The 22387-nt window shown below is 46.1% G+C and overlaps 1 protein-coding gene across 1 annotated transcript in view; it reads right to left on the reverse strand.

Annotated features, from left to right (window-relative positions):
- The window catches only part of LOC137418691 (synaptotagmin-10-like), a 72883-nt gene that overhangs the window by 24918 nt on the left and 25578 nt on the right, over positions 1-22387 (reverse strand). The window contains exon 3 of the mRNA XM_078783945.1: positions 15094-15556. Coding sequence (XP_078640071.1) covers positions 15094-15556 — 463 coding nt within the window. The remainder of the gene's footprint in view (positions 1-15093; positions 15557-22387) is intronic.

Raw genomic sequence — 22387 nt, forward strand, 5'->3', positions numbered from 1 at the left:
GGGGCGAACCTATTCCAAGACCTATTCCGAACCTATTCGAAGGCACGGCTGCTTCGTCACCTTCGCGCGCACTGACGTTGGCGGAACGGCTGCTTCGTCACCTTCGCGCGCACTGACGTTCGCGGCACGGCCGCTTCGTCACCCTCGCGCACCTGCAACTACAACCGCAACTACCTCTCCGACCCTGCATCCTCGGGAGGCCCGCGAGGAACCTCGGCAGCCTCCCCCGAGGCCTGGACCAGCCCCTCGGTTGGCCCACCCGCTTTTCGCGTGCACCGCTCGAGCCTTCTCGGCACTGCACCCGCAAACTGCAACCTCGGGAGGCCCGCGAGGAACCTTGGCAGCCTCCCCCGAGGACTTGCCCAGCCCCTCGGCCGCCCCCCGTCCACTGCATCCCCCGAGGCCTTGACCAGCCCCGCATCCTCGGGAGGCCCGCGAGGAACCTCGGCAGCCTCCCCCGAGGCCTTGACCAGCCCCTCGGTTGGCTCACCCACTTTTCGCGTGCACCGCTCGAGCCTTCTCGGCACTGCACCCGCGAACTGCAACCTCGGGAGGCCCGCGAGGAACCTCGGCAGCCTCCCCCGAGGACTTGCCCGGCCCCCCGTCCGACCACCCGCCACCACACTGGACCCCCCCACTGCCTGCACCCCCCGTCTGACCACCCGCCACCACACCGGACCCCCCCCCCCCCCCCCGCGACTGGCCAGGGGTCGTTTCGGTCGGGTCATCCGGACCCCCCTCAGGTTGACCTTCCTGGATCAAGTCCATTCTGGGGGGGCGTGTGTAGCGACCCATGGGTCCCCCAAGCGAGACCTGCATCAGAATCTCCTTGCTCCAGCCGGTGACGTCACCGGCGGGGAACCACGGCGCCAGAGTGGCTGGTCACGTGACAACCAAAGCGTGCCGCGCGTGCGGGTATAATCAGCTACACCTGTTGATCACGTGACCACCGAAGCACGCCTCGCCTGAGAGGCGTGGCTTTCGGTTTCGGTTTCTGGTTGTGCTTTATAAGGCAGCCCGATAAACGGGCTTTTCAGAGTTTCAGTGTTCCCGAGTTGGTTTTACGAATAAATAGCTTCCCGGACGAGTTTGTGCCTTGCCATCCTTTTGTCCGTATCATGCTGGAGCCCGGACTCCTTCAATACTATGTAGTTATGACTAACCCTTCCATATAAGCATACCTATGTCTCCAAATGTCTATAAGTGTGGAATAAAAGCTGAAAATCAGTGAAAAGTTTTGAATAACCCACGCCATTTTGTTTTACGCACAGTGAGACGCTGCACGTGATACCGAGGAGAAGAAGAAGACGTCCCGATGTGTGCCGGACGCGGAGCGACTCGAGAGGCATGCTACGCCTTTTAATACAAATATAAATGCGATCAGAAATGTAAAGGGGATACTTACCAGTAATCACACTATAAGAGACAATACTGCAGTTGAATACAAAGCGATATTCAGGAGATCCGGCAGAATGAATGTTGGTGCCAACTGACACAATTATTTTGAAAGGAAGCGGAAAGGAAGAGGAAGGGCAAATTAGTTTGTATGAACATAAACACTATTTGTGCCCGTGATTTTCACGGGTTACCGCAGGTTGTTTATTATTGTTTGTTCTTTTTATTTATTTATTTTTAGACATGGGGGAAGGCTGGTAATAGACATGACACACACACACACATGGACGTACAGCCGAGACGAACACGTAACACAGCCACTGAGCTTGGGGAAAGTGCCATCACTTCCTGGGATACTCTCGGTACCAGCGACGCCACAGAACAATGGCATCACTTTTATCACCGTACACCGTGGGGCATTTCCTCAAGAGGAATTTCCTCCTCCCCAAGGATGCATCAATGGAAATTTCTGTGCCTTATCCTTTTCAAGCAAGGAAGCAGCATGTACCATTTTAAAGTCTTTTGTATGACTTGAACCAGTCCAAACCGGATGGGTGTTTTTTTTAGGAGACATGATCTCCTTACTGGATGGCTGTTGGCTCCCTACAGAGCTCAACTGCCCTTTGCCAGGTGTTGTTTTTAATCTCGGCAAGGTGTCACAGTCATCCTCCCCACGAGCAAAGCCGTTGAGGGGTGTCGGTTTAGTCACCGACAACCCGATCATGCGGCAGGTAGCACTGGGTTACATGTTGCCAGTGGCAGTCCCAAAAAACTGACCTGACAAAAAAGTCTTGTTTGCTTTTGTCTAATAATACACATAATTAGTTACAATTTTGTTTATTAAAGCAAAACAAATGCTTCAACAAGTAATAAGGTGTGATATCATTAGTACTTGAGGAAGTGCTCAATCCACGCACCATGCTTCAAGGTGTCTCAGCTGCCACAGCGATACTGAAGTTACCAATGATTCGGCTGAGAACTTGAGCTCTGGACTTCTGGAACTGGAGCTCTGGACTTCTGGAACTGGAGCTCTGGACTTCTGGACTTCTGGAGCTCGATACTGGAGCTCCTGGAGAACTGTGTCTGATTTCCCTTCAGATGTTAATCTTCAACTCCTGCAGTGTGTGCGTTGTTTTCATAGACTTTACCTTTGAAGGACCCCATGGGTAGTAGTCGAGAGGAGATAGATCCGGGGAGTAGGGAGGCCATGGGTTGTCCGTCCATCAAAAAATGAGTCGATCACCTGGGAAATGTGGACTCAAATACGCCAAAGCACCATTGGACTAAGAGGTGGTGCACTGTCTTGCTGGAAGATAACTGACTTCATTGTGAAGTCTTCCTTCTTCCGAAGTACCAGAAGGAATCTTCTCTGCAGCACGTCGATGTATCTATCTGAGTTGACGGTCACTGTTTGTCCGGCTTTGTTCTCAAACAAGAAAGGTCATATTATACCGATATGTATGATACCAAACCATTAGTTTCGCTACAGAAACTGGTTGTTCCATATGTTGATGCGGTTGGTGTTCTGCCCAAAATTGTTCACATGCCCGCTGAGATGGAAGTGGCCCTCATCACCAAATAAGATGTTGTCTAAAAAACTCCTGCTCTTCTTTAATCCACTGGGCAATAGAGGTGCAAAATCCCAACCTCTCCCTCTTTCTTCCAGTCTGGTGCTGCAGTAACTGTATCATCCATGGATACAGTTTCAGATCATTGTGTATGATTCTCCCAAAGTTTGTGTGAGATGTTCCCACCAGCTGGGCAAGTCAGCGTGTCGACTTTTTCGGAAAAGCCTGCAAGGCCTCTCTTACGGTCTCTATCTTGATGGATGTATTCACTGAAGGTTTGCGACCGCTATGTCATTTCGTTTGGACTTTCGCACTCACAGTGTCTCTAAACGATAAACAAAATACGTCTGATGGATTTGTATTGTGGAATTCTTGCATTTGGATATGGATAGATCCTACAAAACTGCTTTTGTGTAGAAACATGACTTTCTTGCATCTCAAAAATGAGCTGCCACTGGAGCACAGATAAATTGTTCGACATAGTTGTAACTTCTATGGAAAATGCAAGAGGGCTAGGTGCAGGTGCTAAATGTTTCGCATCGTCGAACCAAAATGCTATCGCACGATTTTTGACAAACACTTTATACCACGTCCGGGGTAGATGCGCTACTTCTGGGGACATAACAATGATATATATATATATATATATATATATATATATATATATATATATATATATATATATATATATATATATATATATATATATATATATATATATATATATATCTGTGCAGTGTCTGTCCTGTCCTGTGTTGTGTTGTCATGTCTTGTGTTGTCTTGTCACTGAACTAATTTCTCAAACTTTTGTGAAATCGTACCAAACTTCTGGTATGCACATATCTCACCCGTCGGTATGTCCTAAGGGTATTTTGTTTGAAAAATCCTCCAATTTTTTTTAAAAATGTTTTTTGGGGAATTTTTTTTTTTCAACTTCAATTGTTTATAAAATGTGAGATCACGTATATTACAAATACATTTGTGCAAAATAATTGTTTGTATTATGATTGGTGTAAATCATGACAACACAGCAACTCAGGTACAGTCATTAGCCTCAGCTAAAATAAGCCGTTCCTCAGTAAAGACGCTCGGTGAGGTGAGCGGAGCGAGCCGAGCCAAGCTAGTATATATATATATATATATATATATATATTGTTACGGACCACGGATAAGATGTTAATTTGCCGAGCGGATGGCGCCGCGGCCCGAACTGTTTTTACAATGACTAGACCCGATCCCTTAAACGTGGGCCAAATCCTGCCACAGATATTCAATGGGGAAAAGACAAAGGCGACACGGATGTGAAGAAGAGGAAGACAGAAGTAGGGAATATGAATATAATTTATTTGCTATTTACAACCAAAAGTAACCAAGGAGAAGGAAGGATAATAAAATAATTTACAGAAGAAATCAAAGAGACACAGTGAAAATCGCTAGCTTATCTAAACAGGCTTAATTAATACCCTGGACAGAACAAACAAAGACGGACTCACACGGGGAATTGCAGAGTGGATTGGCTGGAAGGAGGTGGGTGGCTGGAGGGGGAGGAAGGCACGGAGCTGGCTGGAGCTTGATCCCGCACGGGACGTCGGGCTGGACCTCGACGGCCGCCGATGCCACCGATCCTGTCGTGTGCGCGGGGTAACGGGTCGGAGCTGCTTGGTGGAGCCAATGCTGCTGGTGGGGGGTCTGGCGTGACGGGTTCTCTCTCCCTCTCTCACAAACTCCAGGACTCTCTTTTGGCTTGTCTGTGATTTGATCTCCTCCCTCCTCGACTCTTGCTCTCTTTGCTTCGCTTCGCCTCTTCTCTTCTCTCTCTTTCTTAGTCCAACTACTTCAAGGCTTTCACGCGCACTTCTTTCCTCTCTCTTAGTCCAACTACTTCAAGGCTTTCGCGCGCGCTCTTTATAGCGCCTCAGGCGATCAAGCCGCTGGTGTCCAGGACACGCCCATCGGTGAGCTCGCCTCGGCCCTGATTGGTCGGCACGGCCCTCTGGCTCCGCCCTTGATGACGATGGGCGGGCACGACCAGGAGTCGGCAGCTCCTCCCCCTTCTTCTCCGAGCCGACCTCGTGGCGAATGGAGTCGCGGAGGGAACAGTTGGCAATTGTTGGAAGGGGAATGTGAAGGGAAAGGGGATCTACTCTTATTTCACTTGGTGCAATGGAGTATTTAAATTAATGGAAGACACAGCCTTACACTAATACACATAATAAGGATATAACTACTGAACAGGGATATATGGTGTCCTTCGTGTATGTTTTATGGAATTAACTACGGGAACGCCCTTTGACCTTTATACAACAACCAATGCAGGAAGGAGGGTGACATTTTACAACAATTCATTACACAACAATAAAAAAAACAACATTCTCATATCCACAACAATATATACCCTGCAAAAAAAAGAAACGCAAAAGTAGTAAAATCGTAAATATCTGACAGTGTTGCCGATATCCATACAAAATTAATACCAAAAATGAATTGGTCATTTCTGCATGGATTGGGATTGATTTGTGTGGAGAGAATGAGGTACTGCAGAAATTTGGCGAAGAGATGGAACAATCGCAAAAACACAACCACGTGAGAGCCTGGCACCGAAACACACCAACATGACATGCACGTGCAACATCACTTGCTGGGCTATAAAATCGTTTGGTTTTCATTTTCATGCCATCACAATCTTACAGCAAGTGAACAGCGAAAACATGCCACGACTCAACGATGAGATTCTTCGGCCACACGTCCTTCCCATTTTGCAACAAGCGAACGTCATTTTCCAACAAGATAACGCCCGACCTCACACGGAAAGACTGACAACAGCCTTTTTGAGGAATCACAACATCCAGGTCCTGCCATGGCCCTCCAGGTCTCCAGATTTAAACCCAATCGAACATTTATGGGATGCACTGGATCAACGACTGCGAGCACGTCAGCAACAACCACAGAACCTCCGACATTTGGCACAAGCACTGCAGGCAGAGTGGGTGAACATTCACCAGGCCACAATTCGGGATCTGATTGCTTCCATGGGACGACGATGCCAGTCAGTTTTGGACTCTAATGGTGGCCAGACAAGATATTGAGCACAGATGACCTTCACCTTGAAAATCTACTGTTCCATGTGTGCCATATGGAACCTGAGTCAATGAGAATGATGTGTGACAATTTTGAACAATCGATTACCATCTGTTGATTTATTTATATGATATATAAAATATACATCTAAAATCACTTTTGCGTTTCTTTTTTTGCAGTATATATATATATGTATTAACTGTAGTCATTACCTACCTGAAACATTAATATATTAATATACACTATTAAACAAATAAAGATTAGTAGCTAGAGGGGCTACCCGGGAGGCCAGGGGAGGGGAGAATATTCAGCGCTGCCCGGCTGGATGACATTTTCCTGGTGTTGGTTTCGGGACATGTTGCCCATTGAAAAGCTGTGGAGTTATTGGCCTCGTGGTGGTTCACCTTTTTCCTGCGGGCCAGCATCAAAACTGCCTGACCCCACATCCCAATATACACTTTATAGTGGCTTTTGGTATCCGCAAGCCCCAAAGGCCCAACGTGTCGGTTGCTTATACCCGTGCCCAGATTCTGAAGTAGTGACATCAAAAAGTTGGGGCCTCTAGGTGTTACGTTTCAGCCGAGAAAGAGTAACGGACAAATGCACAAATAAACACAAAAAACTACACAAATAAACACTTGAAAATATTCAGAAGACTTCAACATTTTCAATGCACAACATGTGCCAAAGCCTCTTGGTCATTTTTTTTTCCCCCCCGTGCAACGTTGGGTACCCCACCCAAGCTGGGTCACCAAGATGAGGTTATTTAGACTTTCGTAAACAATCAAGAAGATTGATGTTTAAAGCTGTGGCAAAAATTAACCCAAGAGTGCACCATGGCAATGATGGGCCAAATGACACATTCATACAGGGATTTGTTTGGCAGGGCAAAGGAGGTGGGGGACTGTGACCTAAAATTTGGTACCCCCAGCACGTATGCAAAATCTGGGGGAGATTGGCTTACCGTTTTTTTTTCATATGTACGTCGAGGCATACAGGGATAATTTCCTTGTGGGGGTGGGGTTGCTCAAAACCTTGCAAAGATCCTGAAGCACCTACACCCAAATTGTAGGGCCTACAGGTGTTAAGGTGTTACGGTTCAGTCGTGAAAGAATAATGTATTCTTGAATAATGCACACAAACACTTGAAAATATTCATAATATTATTCAAAAACAATGTGAATTTTGTACATTTACCAATGAGTAATTCGCGCTCACAACTTCACCAGTTATGCGATGCAATGCAAATTGCTGTGGTGCCATCACACTGCTGTTTATTGTGCCATTGGCATGGACTTCATGCCACGCCGGTATGATTTAGGTGTTGTATGATTTAGGTGTTGTATGATTTAGGTGTTGTTCGCTCTGTCATCGGCAACTGTGACTTTAAAAATATATATCATTTCTCTGTGCCTGTGGAAGCTCATTTTTGAGTCACAAGAAAGTCATGTTTCTACAGAAACAACATTCAAACTGCTGATGTTTAAACATCTTCATCCTTTGTTGCGTTAAACACAAAAATATTTAATTGGAATCATTAACATGAGAGGTCATGTTAACCTCATTGATATATATATATATATATATATATATATATATATATATATATATATATATATATATATATATATACACATATCGTATCAAAGAGTATGTTTTTCACTAGGCTTAAAAATAGTTTCGATGATTAAAGCAGCTGACTCAGTTCCCCACCATCAAAGAAGGTGGCACTCAGCTCTGCGGAGACAGCTAGTATATATATATACAGACTCGGCATTTAATATGGAATATTTTTTTTTTCTTGACTTGGGTTTACTTTCTGAACTCAGTATATCAATCTGGTGAGTTTCCTTTACCCTTCGGTGATGTCTTTGTTGAAAGAACCATGTCACTGATTGTCTGTCGCAGCAAGAAGTCAATAACAGGATTATATCACAGGTGGCGTGACAAAATGTACGGACAGGTACATTTGACGATTGGCTTCACAATCGGCTATATATAGGCCATCAGCCAGACCCCCAAAATAGGGTCCATTGGTACCAAAATGAGGGAGTAAGCCTAATATTGATTTTTGGATAGGTCTTTACCCCTAGAATATGAAAATATGTGATAGCAAATTCAACCATGTAGCTAAATGGGTGTTATCACCTCATTTTCAAAATGGCCGCCAAAATGCATGTTTTTCTATTAAAAACACCATGTTTCATATTCTTGTAGGAATTTGTAACAAATAGCATTGCGTTTTGAGATGTTTAAGACTTTACAACTCTCTTAAAGTATGAAATACATCATCTGAACTTTAATCCAAGAAGATAGAATCCAATATGGTGCCCAATTTCACAAAATGGCTGCCATCATAGCAACAACTTTATGCACAAAATATGCACGAAAATAACTGGCATTCAGTAGATTTGCAAGTATACACATGGAAAAAAGTATCGCACCACCACGTATTTTCGACATAGTGGAAATGTATCAATGAATTGATACATTTCACCCATTGAAATGTATCAATGGGTGATAACACACATTTAGCTACATCGTTGAATTTGCAATCACATATTTTCTTATTCTAGAGGTAAAAACCTTGTCAAAAATAATTATTAGCCTTACTCCCTCAATTTGGTACGGGTTGACCCCCCTAGCTGATAGCCTAATAAGGGTTGTTGTGTTCTGTATTAGTGGAAAACAACTGCTGCAGGTCTACAAAATTTATTGCCGCTTCCTTGGGAGATGGTCCGTCAACTCGACAATGCTGTTTGTCATGGAGTGGTGGCTTTACGAAATTCCGGCATGAAACAGTGTGCTATTGCTCGGCAGTATGGCATCACTCAAGGTCAGGTGTCAAAGATCCCGAAACGAAATGCTCAGAGGGGTGTCCCTCCTCCAATATCGAGGCCAGGACGTCCCCGCAGAACCACAAGGAGCGTTGATCGCCAGCTGCACCGGTTAGTCCGCAATGGCGGTACCAAGTCAGCTAATCGGCTTAGGGCTGAGTGACAGCAACTGACAAATGTGCCTGTATCCAGAAGGCTAGTCAACCAACGACTGGTTCAATCAGGCTATCATGTCAGGCGTCCCCTGAGAAAGCCACGCCTGACAAGACAACACCGCCAGCACCGATTGCAGTGGGCCAGAGGGCACCGTCAATGGCAGCCAGGACACTGGAATCACGTGATCTTCAGTGACGAGTCTTGATTTCTGGTCTATCGTCAAGATGGCCATGTCCGAGTGCGCAGACAAGTGCATGAAGCCTACAACGAAGATTGTATAGTGTCAAGAGTCCAAGCTGGAGGTGGTGGGGTGACCGTTTGGGCTGCTTTTCATGCAGGGGGCAAAACTGACCTGGTTGTTCTGAATGGATACCTGAACCAGTTCAATTACAGGGCCATTCTGGAAGAAACATTGCTTCCATTTGCTCGTGTAGCCTTTCGAGGAAACTTTGTCTTCCAAGATGACAATGCATGGCCTCATCGTGCTCGCATGATCCAACACTTTCTTGCTGACCGTGGTGTAGAGCATATGGAGTGGCCTGCCATGTCCCCGGATATGAATCCGATAGAGAACTTGTGGGCAGAATTAACGCGTCAAATCGACAACTTGGACCAGCAGCCTACCTCTGTGCGTGAATTGCAGCAGGCTATTGTCACTGCTTGGCAAGCGATTCCTGTCCAAACCTTGGCAAATCTCGTGAACAGCATGCCTCGATGTGTACGTGCTCTCCTGAATGCTCGTGGGGGTTACACGACGTACTGAACTGTAATTTTACTGTCCGTAATCCCAGTTGTAATTTAACTTTTGTTTTTGTTAAAATATTTTTTGGCTAATGTGCAAAATAAAGAAATACTTCTGGAAAACGTACAGAAGTTTAACACAGTACTGTCCGTGAATTGAGTTCAATATCAGTTTACATCACTTTCAAGGATCAATTTATTTGCTTCGAAATGTCAAATGTGGTTTTTGTTTCTTTTAAAGGTCACATTAACAAAATCTAGAATAATTTCAACATAATTCCAATGAACTTTTGGTTCTAAGTCATCTTGAAAAGTAAGTTCACCCCCACAAAAAAAAAATTCCATATCAAATGCCAAGTCTGTATATATATATATATATATATATATATATATATATATATATATATATATATATATATATATATATATATATATATATATATATATATATAGTATTATACTGGATATATGTATAATATGTATCACTGTATATGTGTACTGTATATATGTACAATAGTGTATATATGTCATATACTGTATATATGTACAATAGTGTATATACGTTTCCTACCCATATCCGTGGTCACATTTTGGACCTTGTCTGCTCCACTGGATTAAATTTGCACCATCTCTATGGCTCCGACCTCACCCTCTCTGACCACTTAGCCATCACTCTGACCATCAACATCCCCGCCCCAACACCAAGGCATTATCGCACAATCAACTTCCGTAAGCTAAACGCTCTTTCACCTACCTCATTCTCATCCACCCTCTCTGAAAAAATGTCCACTTCTCCCTTCATTGACCTCCACACCCCTTCCGACCTCACTGACTACTACAACCACACTCTCTCCTCCTGCCTTGACCAGCTTGCGCCTGTAAAAACCAAAACAGTTTCTTTCACCCATTCTGCTCCCTGGTTTACCCCTGAACTCCACCTGATGAAAACTCGTGCTCGCCAACTTGAAAGACTCCGCAATAAAACGGGTCTCACAGTTCACTCCCAAGCCTACAAGGACCACATACAACACTACAAAGATGCCCTCTCCCGCGCCCGCTCTGCCTACTACTCTCAAATTATCCACTCTGGCTCCGGAAACCCAAAAGCACTCTTCTCGACAATAAACAAACTCCTCCGCCCCCTGAACACCACCACCCAGTCATTCACAGTAGACAACTGCATCTCCTTCCTCTCTTTCTTCCAACGCAAAATTGACAACATCTACAACAGCTTGACCACCGCCGCACCCGCTCCCCCTCCAACCACCTGCCCCCCCTTGTCCTGCCATCCCCTGTCTCGGTTCTCCCCAATCTCTCCTACTGACCTCTCTGAACTCCTCATAGGAATGAAAACTGCCACCTGCACTCTTGACCCCATCCCCTCCAGCTTTGTCAAAGCCTCCCTCCCTGCTCTCTCTCCACTTATCATTGCAACAATAAACTCCTCCCTGTCTACAGGCATCGTCCCACCTTCCCTCAAAATTGCTGCTGTTACCCCCATTCTAAAAAAACCTGGTCTAAACCCTGACACCCTAAACAACTTCAGACCCATCTCCAACCTACCCTTTCTGTCAAAAGTTTTGGAACGCGCTGTAGCCACTCAACTCAAACATCATCTCTCTGCCAATAACTTGTATGAAACATTCCAATCCGGATTCCGCTCCAACCACAGTACTGAAACTGCTCTCCTCAAAATCACCAACGACCTTCTCCTCTCCTCTGACGCTGGCAACCTCAACATTCTCGTCCTCCTCGACCTCAGCGCTGCCTTTGACACCATCGATCACACTATCCTCCTCACCCGACTTGAATCCACCTTTAACGTCACCGGCACTGCCCTCTCTTGGATTAAATCATACCTCTCTGACAGATGCCAGTTCATCTCCATCAATAACTGCAAATCCCCCACTGCTCCCCTCCCCCAAGGTGTCCCCCAAGGTTCAGTTCTTGGCCCCCTCCTCTTCATCCTTTACCTGTCCCCGCTCGGTCACTTAATCCGCCGTCATGGTCTCCAATTCCACTGCTTCGCCGATGACATCCAGCTTTTCATCTCCACCAAGTCCGTCTCCACCGACACCCACTCTATCCTGACAAACTGCATCACTGAAATAAAATCCTGGCTTCAAATCAACTTCCTCAAGCTTAACTGTGATAAATCTGAAATAATCATCATTGGCCCAAAAACGCTCACAAAATCCACCCATAACTTTGCCCTCAACATCGACGGTATCCCAGTATCCACCTCCCCTCACATCCGGAATCTTGGCGTCATCTTTGACCAAACCCTTTCCTTCGACAAATACACTAAACAGATCACAAAGTCAGCCTTCTTTCACCTGAAAAACATTGCCCGTCTCCGCTCATCCCTCTCCTCCACGGCTGCAGAAACCCTCATCCACGCCTTCATCACCTCCCGTCTGGACTACTGCAATAGCCTCCTCTATGGTTCACCCTCAAAAATCACCAATAAACTCCAATACATTCAGAACTCCGCTGCCCGTCTACTCACTCATTCCCGGACCCGTGACCACATCACCCCCGTCCTTTACAAGCTTCACTGGCTCCCCATCCCCCAGAGAATCCAGTACAAAATCCTCCTCTTGACATACAAAGCCCTCCATAACCTGGCCCCATCCTACCTGGCTGACCTCCTCTCCAGACACACTCCCACCCGCAACCTCCGCTCTGCTGGTACCAACCTCCTGACCCCCTCCATCCGGACCAAATTCAGATCCTGGGGGGACAGGGCCTTCTCCATCGCTGCTCCCACCCTCTGGAACTCACTACCTCACACCATCAGAGACTCCTCCTCACTCACCACATTCAAAACATCACTAAAGACCCACCTGTTCAACGCTGCATTCAACATTCAACCCACAGCATTTAACCCCTGACTATCTCTTCTCCTTCTCCCTCCTTTTGCTTTAAATATTTCCCTATTGATTCTTGTCTTATATATATGCCGTATATCGCTGCTGTTTGTTTTCTTGATTCTTGTCTTTTTGCAATTGTTGTTTTCATGTATTGTTATGCATTATGTTTTCCACTCTGTCAAAGCGCCTTTGGGCTTCTGGAAAAGCGCTATACAAAATAAATGAATTATTATTATTATTATTATATGTACAATCTACATACACATACATACATATAGTATAAATATGGCATGTCCACAAATTATGGTTCCAAATTCAAATCTTACTATAATTCACTACATGTCCGTCCGTCTCTCTGTCCGTCCGTCCGTCTGTCTGTCTGTCCATCCGTCTGTCTGTCCGTCCGTTCGAAGGTACCGCAAAAACAGCTGAACCGATCGCAACGATATTTTGGGTGGGTTATCCTGGGATCTCCTGGAGGAAAATAAGCTATATTGTTTTTCCAATTTCAGCTTTGGCCTCCAGCAATTTCAGATTTGGACTCCCGTATAACGTTATTTTCCCGGGTGCCGCACAAACGGCTGCACCGATCGCTTCACGGCTGCACTGATCAGCTGCACCGATCGGACTCGGTGACCTCGGACAAAGACCTTTTATAAGGACATGGGTTGAATCCCTGCTTGAGAGAATGCCAACCCCCTCCCCGCCATCACGGTCGTCCATGGGCGCAGGAAGTGGGGGGTGCTGAGGGTGCTACAGCACCTCCTGCTTTTCTGTATTGTTTAACTGCAATGGCAATAAATATATATATATTATTAAAATATTTTTTATACTGGGATATTTTGGGTTTAGTGTAAGACTATGAGCAGAGCAGAGAGGGTGGAGGTTTTATTTTTATGTTTGATTTACTTATTTTCAAAATATGTATTAAATATTATTAACTTTAGCACCCTCAACTCAAAATGCTTTTCAGCGTCCCTGCGGTTGTCTATCCAACTCACAATCCCACGAGATATGCGGAAAGGAAGACCCAAAACCAATTATCTTCTTTTTGATTCGTATATAAACATCATTAAAAGTAAATAATGACCACGGCCAAAGTTCAAACGACGTGGGTTTAATCTCTACATGAGAGAATTCCACATAGCTATTTGGGCGGTGTATAAGCTAACAGATTGCTGTCTCCATCGATCTTGCCAAGGCTATAACACCTATCGGCTCAAAATCCTTTTAGCTGTTGACTTGGTAGTTTTTACAATGACGGAAACACATATGGGGAGTACAAAGTACATAGCGATTGTGAATGTGACAGCTTTGAGGCGTCTTTCGTTTCGCATCGAATTATTCATTACATTCATTACATTCATTTAATGATCATTACGCTCATTCTTACGCTCATTAAACGTTCATTAAACATTAAACGATTACGAAAATAAAAACGAAAAACATTACGAAATTACGTTCACACCGTCACATCAAACACTACCGTGAACACAAACATCGTCACAATGAAAACATCGTCACAAACGTTACGTTACGTAATTCAAACCGTGAACACATCGAATATTGGAGAGCCCATTCCCCAAATTTGAAACACGATGGAATAATATTTACCGATATGAACAGTAATGTGGCTTTTGTTGAAATTCTACAAATACTGTTTAGATTTTGATGATTTGCGTGTGATATGATTTAACGGATGTTTATATAATTCGGTCAAAATAAAAAAAGCTTTAAATTTTTGATATTTTGCCTTTTCATTTTGGCCTCCCAATTGAAGCCCCACCCGTAGGGCGGGTACCGTTGCTAGTTTAATAAATATAATAATCCGATGCGATATAACAATGCAGTTTCCGGCATGTGAAAGTACATTGCTCAAAGTTTTATTGTCAACATCATTATCCAAATCCGAATGGGCCAATAGGGATTGCACTCAAACGTGCTCAACATCCTCAATACTTGTGCTTGGCTGGCCTGCCCCCTTCTTTGCAGCATTCTACCGGTTTTCATAAAGGTTTTGTGTCACAAAGGAATCGTTTTACTCTGCCATCCATAGGTCATCCTGAAGCTTTGTTGAACCTGTGTAGCTGATTTGGTCTCTATAGACACCAGGAAATACACCGCGTTCTTTCTTGCGGGGACACGGCTTTCAGTAAATGTGACGTCACGTGTCAAATGAGAAATGTGTTTACAAACCAAAAAGTCAACAAAACCTTGAGAAACCTCTTCCACCCTACCCAAACCGCATCGTTGTATCATATTATTTTTTTCTACTACAGTTTCAATTTGGAACAGTAATTTGTGGACACCTTGTACATATTAAAGGCTTGTGCAGTTTATAATTCTAATGAAACTTAAATGATGCGTGAAACAAATGTTTAGAACAAAGTAAATCACAATGACAGACGACAATGACACAATTCCACAACAATATTCTCTCTATACCTGTCCAATCATGTCGTGCCTGGTGAACCGGTCAAAGTCAAAAATGCTGAAATGCAGCGCGTGGGAGTGCAGGTGTGCATACGGAACTGTGAAGGAAAAGGTCTCCTCAAAAACAGGGTTCAGAGTTTTACGATGAACCTTGGTCTGAAACTTGCGTTTCCGATCTGGAAGAAGGTAAAGCTTTACGTATGGATCAGAGGAGCCTGAGAAGTCCTTAATGGGTAGGTCCAGTGCTTGGACGATGCGCACAAACAGCTGCTCCATCTGGAAGTCATAACGCAATGAGAAGTTCAGTTTTCCACAGGTTTCAATCGCTTCGTCCTTCCCTGACTCCACCGAGCACTGCTTGTACAGTTCAGGTTTGAAGTGCCCGATGTTTGGAGAAGTCCTCCAGGATGGACTTCCCGGCTCCAGTGGAGAAACATTCAATTGTCGTGGCATGTGACGGCGGAATGAGTCGTGGCTACACAGACAAAAAGGGAGCATGATGAAAGAAAAAAAACAGAGCAGATTAACGGCATTTACATCTCTTAAGGACAAACATGTCTTTGCTTCTGAAAAACAAAGTTAAAAACTTATTACATCCATTTAATTCCATTTGTTTGTTTTGTGCAAAAACTTTGGAAGCTTTCTGAAATTCGATATTAGTGAACCGATCTGCCGTGTGACCCAACAGTGTTATAGTCTGGAAGAAGGAAGAATTATTCCCTCTTTTTTTTTTTTTTTTTTTGTATACATAATCGAGGCTCGTGAAAGAGCTAACATCTATCACACAAACAAATCAAACAGACAAACAAACAAAGTATATAAAAATGGGAGTGGTAGACAAGATGGGGATAGAAGGGGAAGCACATAAACAACATTTGTGAGGGACATCGGGAATATGTGGGAGGGAGAGGGCTTGGGGGGAGGCGGCGTGGGAAGGGGGGAGGGGGATGTGGGAGAAGTATAAACACAAGGACACCAAGGACTTCCAGGAAATAAGTTGGTATTTCAAAAAAGAGGCTTTGGGGTGAAATTAGCGGAGGTAGAAAAGATCAAGGTTTTGGATGGGGGAAGATAAGAGATGGTGGTGAACAGCTGTTTTAAAGACCCGGAGGGAGGAGTGGGATTGAAGGGAGTGGGGAAGTTTGTTCCAGAGGCGGGAGAAAAGAGGAATGAAAGAGTGAAGGTGAGCAGAGAGTCTTGATTTTGGCAGTTTAACCATAAGAGGGTTGCAGGCAGATCTTGTGCGACCTTTAGGAATATTTGGGGGACAGAGCCCAGAGAGAGCTGGAGGAGCAAGGCCGGAGAGGAGTCGGTAGAAGACGAAAAGACCACCAACCTGCCTGCGGTGAGTAAGTGAAAGGCCCTCGGAGGTAGCTTCATCACGGGAGATTCCAATGATTCTGAACGCTTTGGTTTCAACAGCATGAAGACGAGCTTGGTGTGAGGCAGGAGCACCAGCCCAGAGGGGAGAGCAGTATTCCATTGAGCTGTGGATGAAAGCCTTGTATGTGGTGAGGAGCTCAGGTGTGCCAAGGAAGGACTTCGCACGACGGAGGATGCCTAGTCGGCGACTGGCTTTGGAGGCCAGATTTGAAATGTGGTTTTCCCAGGAAAGATCATGGCAGATAGTGAGACCCAAAAGCTTGAGTGACAGAACTTCTTGGAGAGGATTATTCAGAAAGTGGATGGGAGGGTTGTCCAGTCGGTCTTTTCGGAGAGACATCGTAAGAGTGTGAGATTTGTCAGGATTGAAAGACATGTTCCACTTGTTTGCCCAGTCAGTGATTTTGTCCAGGTCTGCAGAGAGTGAGGAGGCTGGAGACTGCCGATCTGAGGGATGAGGAATGGAGCGGCAGAGAGTGGAGTCATCAGCAAAGAGATAGAGAGGATTTTCAAGAGAGTCGGAGAGATCATTGATGAAGACCAGAAAAAGCACAGGGCCCAGAACACTGCCTTGGGGAACTCCAGCCTGAACAGGTAGAGGAGATGAGAGAAACCCATTCAGGGCCACACGTTGACTACGACTAGAGAGGAAGTCCGCCAGCCATGCGTGGAGATTTCCATCGATCCCAAAGGAGGAGAGTTTGGTGAGCAGAGCGGGGTGCCAGACCGTATCGAAGGCACGTGATATGTCGAGGGAGACAGCTCTAATTTCCTGTTTGGCATTGAGGACCTCCATCCATTGTTGAGACAGCAGAAGCAGCATGGAGGCTAGTATTGGAGGCTAGTGGCTAGTATCTCTTGGAGGTAACCTCTTGGAGGTAACCTTGGAGGTAACCAAGAGGAGTAACCTCTTGGAGGCTAGTGTCGATTTTATTCTCTTCGTTTGTTTGTTGTACACCACTCTTTTCATATTCCATCTCCAGGCGCTGCATGACGTCATCACCGGGCGCCGAAGGGGTCTCGGCGATAACGAGCGCCGAAAGGGAGTACTTAGTTTTCACTCAGTTTGTTGCCTCCGCCACCCAAGGTGGATGTAGGTGATGTTTTCACCCCTGTCTATCTGTCTGTCTGCCCGTTTGTGAACAAAATATCTCAAAAAGTGGTGGACGGATTTGGACGAAATTTGGCAGAGATGTAGCGTATGTGACAAAGACGAAATGATTAGATTTTGGTGAAGATCCGGATTCGGATCCGGTTGTGCCAACTATAATTTTTAAAGTGAATCTTCACCATTGGGATATGGGGCCAAAAACGATACATAGCAGGATATCTCAAAAAGTTATGGATGCATTTGGACGAAACTTGGTGGACCGGCTGGGTGTCGGACAAGGACGATTCCATTCGATTTTGGTGAATATCTGAATATGGATTCGGATATGAGAATAATTTAATTTTTAAAGTGATTCTACACCATTGGGAGATGGGGATAAAAACGAAAAAGTTAAAGCAGGCTATCTCAAAAAGTTATGGATAGATTTGGACGAAACTTGTTGGACAGGTTGGGTGTGTGACAAGGAAGAATCGATTAAATTTCGGTGAAGATCCGAATCCTGATCCAGGTACTGTAGTAGAATTTTTCAAGTGATTCTTCACCATTGAGTGATATGGCCAACCAGGTGGAGGTATACTCTCTACTGAGTGCTGTTCTCGTTACCCTGCGCTCACGAAGCGAAAGGCAGGGTTAAGCATTCGGGTACGTACGTGGTCTGCATTTCAGTAAAGTAAAGTGTGTGCCGTGTCAGCATTTTAAAAATTCATTTTCTCGGCAACTGTTGGTCCGATTGACATGAAATTTTCACCATAGGAGGGCCTCCTCCTGAAGAATATTTTCGTGAATATTATGACGTCACAGGTCACGTGGTACGGGCGCCATCTTGGAAAAACCAAAAAACTTTTAACCTCTATATCTCAAAAACCGCTGCACAGAAATAATTGAGACAGGTCTCATTGCAAAGAACTCTCCATGCGGAATAACATATGTGAATTATGACGTCAACGGTGACGCCGTTATGACGTCATAATTCAACAAGTAAAAAACTTTATCCGATCAGGATGAAATTTCTTGAGCATCTTCTCGGTATAAATTGATACAGAAATAAAATTACAATGTCGTCGTAGGTCGCATGGTTCGGCCGCCATATTGGTTTGAGTGAAAAGCCTGAAAAACCACTAAAATCCAATTTTCTCCAAATAGTCAGGTTCACTATGTAATTTCGTTGGAATTTTTGGGGGATTTGGAAAACTATATATTTTTGGAAACTATATTGTATAGTCAGTCAGAAAACCAATGTTGCTATTTGCACAGACTCCTGTATAGCGGCCATCTTGGATTTTCAAAATTGCCACCGTAGAACTAATTTTTCTCAATATCTCAGCTTCTAAATAACATAGAGCTTTGATTCTAACGGCTAAACATACATTTTCAAGGGCCCCGAATCCAATGGTAACAAGTTCGATAAGCTCGACATGACCATAGAGCTCCTATGTGGCGGCCATCTTGGATTTTCAAAATTGCCACCGTAGAACTAATTTTTCTCAATATCTCGGCTTCTAAATAACATAGAGCTTTGATTCTAACGGCTAAACATACATTTTCAAGGGCCCCGAATCCAATGGTAACAAGTTCGATAAGCTCGACATGACCATAGAGCTCCTATGTGGCGGCCATTTTGGATTTTTCAAACTGGCCGCCGTAAACTTGATGTTTCTCAATATCTCAGCTTCTAAACAACATAAAGCTTTGATTCTAACGGCTAAACATACATTTTCAAGGGCCCCGAATCCAATGGTAACGAATTCGATAAGCTAGACATGACCATAGAGCTCCTATGTGGCGGCCATCTTGGATATTTCAAACTGGCCGCCGTAAAACTGATGTAACTCACCTTCTAAAGAGCACAGAGCTTTGATTCATCATTGAGTAAAGTCATCATCATCCTCATCATCGCTTTCGTTCATCACATCTTGAGAGTCCTCATCATTTTGGCACTGGATGTCACACTGTCAAAGGTCTGTACAAGCCAAGTTGTTTGTTCTGCAGGAACATCTAGATGAAGAACAGCGTAGCGACCCATGGGTCCCCCAAGCAAGACCGGCATCAGAATCTCCTTGCTCCAGCCGGTGACGTCACCGGCGGGGATCCACGGCGCCAGAGTGGCTGGTCACGTGACCGCCAAAGCGTGCCGCGCGTGCGGGTATAATGAGCTACACCTGTGGATCACGTGACCACCAGAGGCGTGGCTTTCGGTTTCGGTTTCGGTTTCTGGTTTTTGCTTTATAAGGCAGCCCGATAAACGGGCTTTTCAGTGTTCCCGAGTTGGTTTTACGAATAAACATCCTCTCGGACGAGTTTTTGCCTTGCCATCTTTTATTCGTATTCTGCTGGAGTCCGGACTCCTGCACTGGTGACCCCGAATTTGAACACGCAACCCCGACTGCCCCCGCACGGATGCGGGGGCTGTGAACGGACATGGCAAGCACGCCCTAGCCAGGGAAGCCACCTAAGCTGGTGACGCCGGCTTCTCCCGCACGGCTTCGGGCGCGGTTTAGAAATGCTGGAGTTTCGGAAACGACGACGGCCATGACTATGAGGTTCGCGCACCGCGCTCGGCTCCTCCTCTACGACCAGAGGGGCAAGCCTACTCCAAGACCCTCCGAAGGCACGGCCGCTTCGTCACCCTTGCGCAACTACTACTACAACTACAACCGCAACTACTTCTCCGACCCTGCATCCTCGGGAGGCCCGCGAGGAACCTCGGCAGCCTCCCCCGAGGCCTTGACCGGCCCCTCGGTTGGCTCGCCCGCTTTTCGCGTGCACCGCTCGAGCCTTCTCGGCACTGCACCCGCGAACTGCAACCTCGGGGGGCCCGCGAGGAACCTCGGCAGCCTCCCCCGAGGACTTGCCCGGCCCTCGGCCGCCCCCCGTCCACTGCATCCCCCGAGGCCTTGACCAGCCCCGCATCCTCGGGAGGCCCGCGAGGGACCTCGGCAGCCTCCCCCGAGGCCTTGAGCAGCCCCTCGGTTGGCTCACCCGCTTTTCGCGTGCACCGCTCGAGCCTTCTCGGCACTGCACCCGCGAACTGCAACCTCGGGAGGCCCGCGAGGAACCTCGGCAGCCTCCCCCGAGGACTTGCCCGGCCCCTCGGCCGCCCCCCGTCCTGCACCCCCCGTCCGACCACCCACTGCCACACCGGACCCCCCCCCCCCTCGCGACTGGCCAGGGGTCGTTTCAGTCGGGTCATCCGGACCCCCCTCAGGTTGACCTCCCTGGACCAAGTCCATTCTGGGGGGGCATGTGAGCGACCCATGGGTCCCCCAAGCAAGACCGGCATCAGAATCTCCTTGCTCCAGCCGGTGACGTCACCGGCGGGGATCCACGGCGCCAGAGTGGCTGGTCACGTGACCGCCAAAGCGTGCCGCGCGTGCGGGTATAATGAGCTACACCTGTGGATCACGTGACCACCGAAGCACGCCTCACTTGAGAGGCGTGGCTTTCGGTTTCGGTTTCGGTTTCTGGTTTTTGCTTTATAAGGCAGCCCGATAAACGGGCTTTTCAGTGTTCCCGAGTTGGTTTTACGAATAAACATCTTCTCGGACGAGTTTGTGCCTTGCCATCTTTTATTCGTATTCTGCTGGAGTCCGGACTCCTTCAACAGTCTGTTTTGCACTGACATCTAACCATTTGAATGATGGCCTTGGGGGCTGGAGGCTCCGCAGTTGTGGTTGGTTTCACTTGTCCATCCGTGTCTTTGTAAAAGCCGTTTTGCAGGGGATTCAGCTGAGGATCCTGTTGAGCAATGTTTGCCTGACCCCACACTCTGGCTTGGATATGGACTCTAAGGATGTGCTGCTTGAGAGCTCCAAGAGTAGGAGGAAGCCTGTCACTTTCTGCCATGTGTTTGCAAAAGAGATACCATCGTAGTTCGGGGATGCTGTCGATGTGGATGCCATTTGGAGAGTAAGCAGCGCATACAAAGTTAGCTAGTGTGGACAACATGTCCTCCGTCACTTCAGTTGCATCTGAAAGCATTCGCACGGTGTCTATGACATCTTCACTTGCTTTGAGGTAGGCATGCAGCCAGGTTGCTTTGCCTATTCGAGAGAACCTCCCAGTGTTGTCTGCCCCTGTGAAAGCATGAAAGGCTGGCAATGCCTTTGCTCTTTCGACCCCTAGAGCTGTCCACAGTGGCTCTATTTGAAGTATTCCAGAGGCCATGGAAATGGATGTATTCCTCAGCAGTAGATCATAGTTTGCTATGACTAGTACCAGGACATCTGTGTCGGGAGAGAAGAACACCAACTGCGCATCATGTGGGTTTCGCTGGGATGCCAGCACGGCCTGGTGGATCAACAGGGTGTCAGCTTCTTCATGGTTGTTGTCCTCGAAGAGCAGGTCACTGTTGCTCCTAGTACGCCCTGAAGCAGACGTGATGATCAACTTGGATGAGTGACTGTTGTATTCTAGAGTTTTCGCTGCCAGATAGTCAGTCAGATCAGCCTTTGTTTTGTCATGAGAAAGGAATCTGCTCATTGGGATGTGTTTGATGTTGGTGTCATCTCTGACTTGATACTGTACTGCATCCTTTCCTTGCCTTCTTTTAGCCCTGGTAGCACTCTTCAGAGAATCGTTTTTGTACGTGTCAAAGACCAGTATGATCTCATCACAATCTTTTGTTGGAGACATGAGTCTGTCATTGAAGCATTCACCCAGATCGTTGACTTTTACTACAGTGGCTGGTTTCTTTGTCAGCTTATGCACAAGTACCATCCCATCCACCAGTGCAATCTTCCGACTTGTAGGTTTACTAGATGTGGATGCCATAGTTCTTGTGTCCATTGGATCTTCTTGTAGAACACTTGCAGC

This window comes from Myxine glutinosa, chromosome 8 (genome assembly GCF_964187855.1).
Source record: "Myxine glutinosa chromosome 8, kmMyxGlut1.1, whole genome shotgun sequence".
In the NCBI taxonomy this organism is placed as follows: domain Eukaryota; kingdom Metazoa; phylum Chordata; class Myxini; order Myxiniformes; family Myxinidae; genus Myxine; species Myxine glutinosa.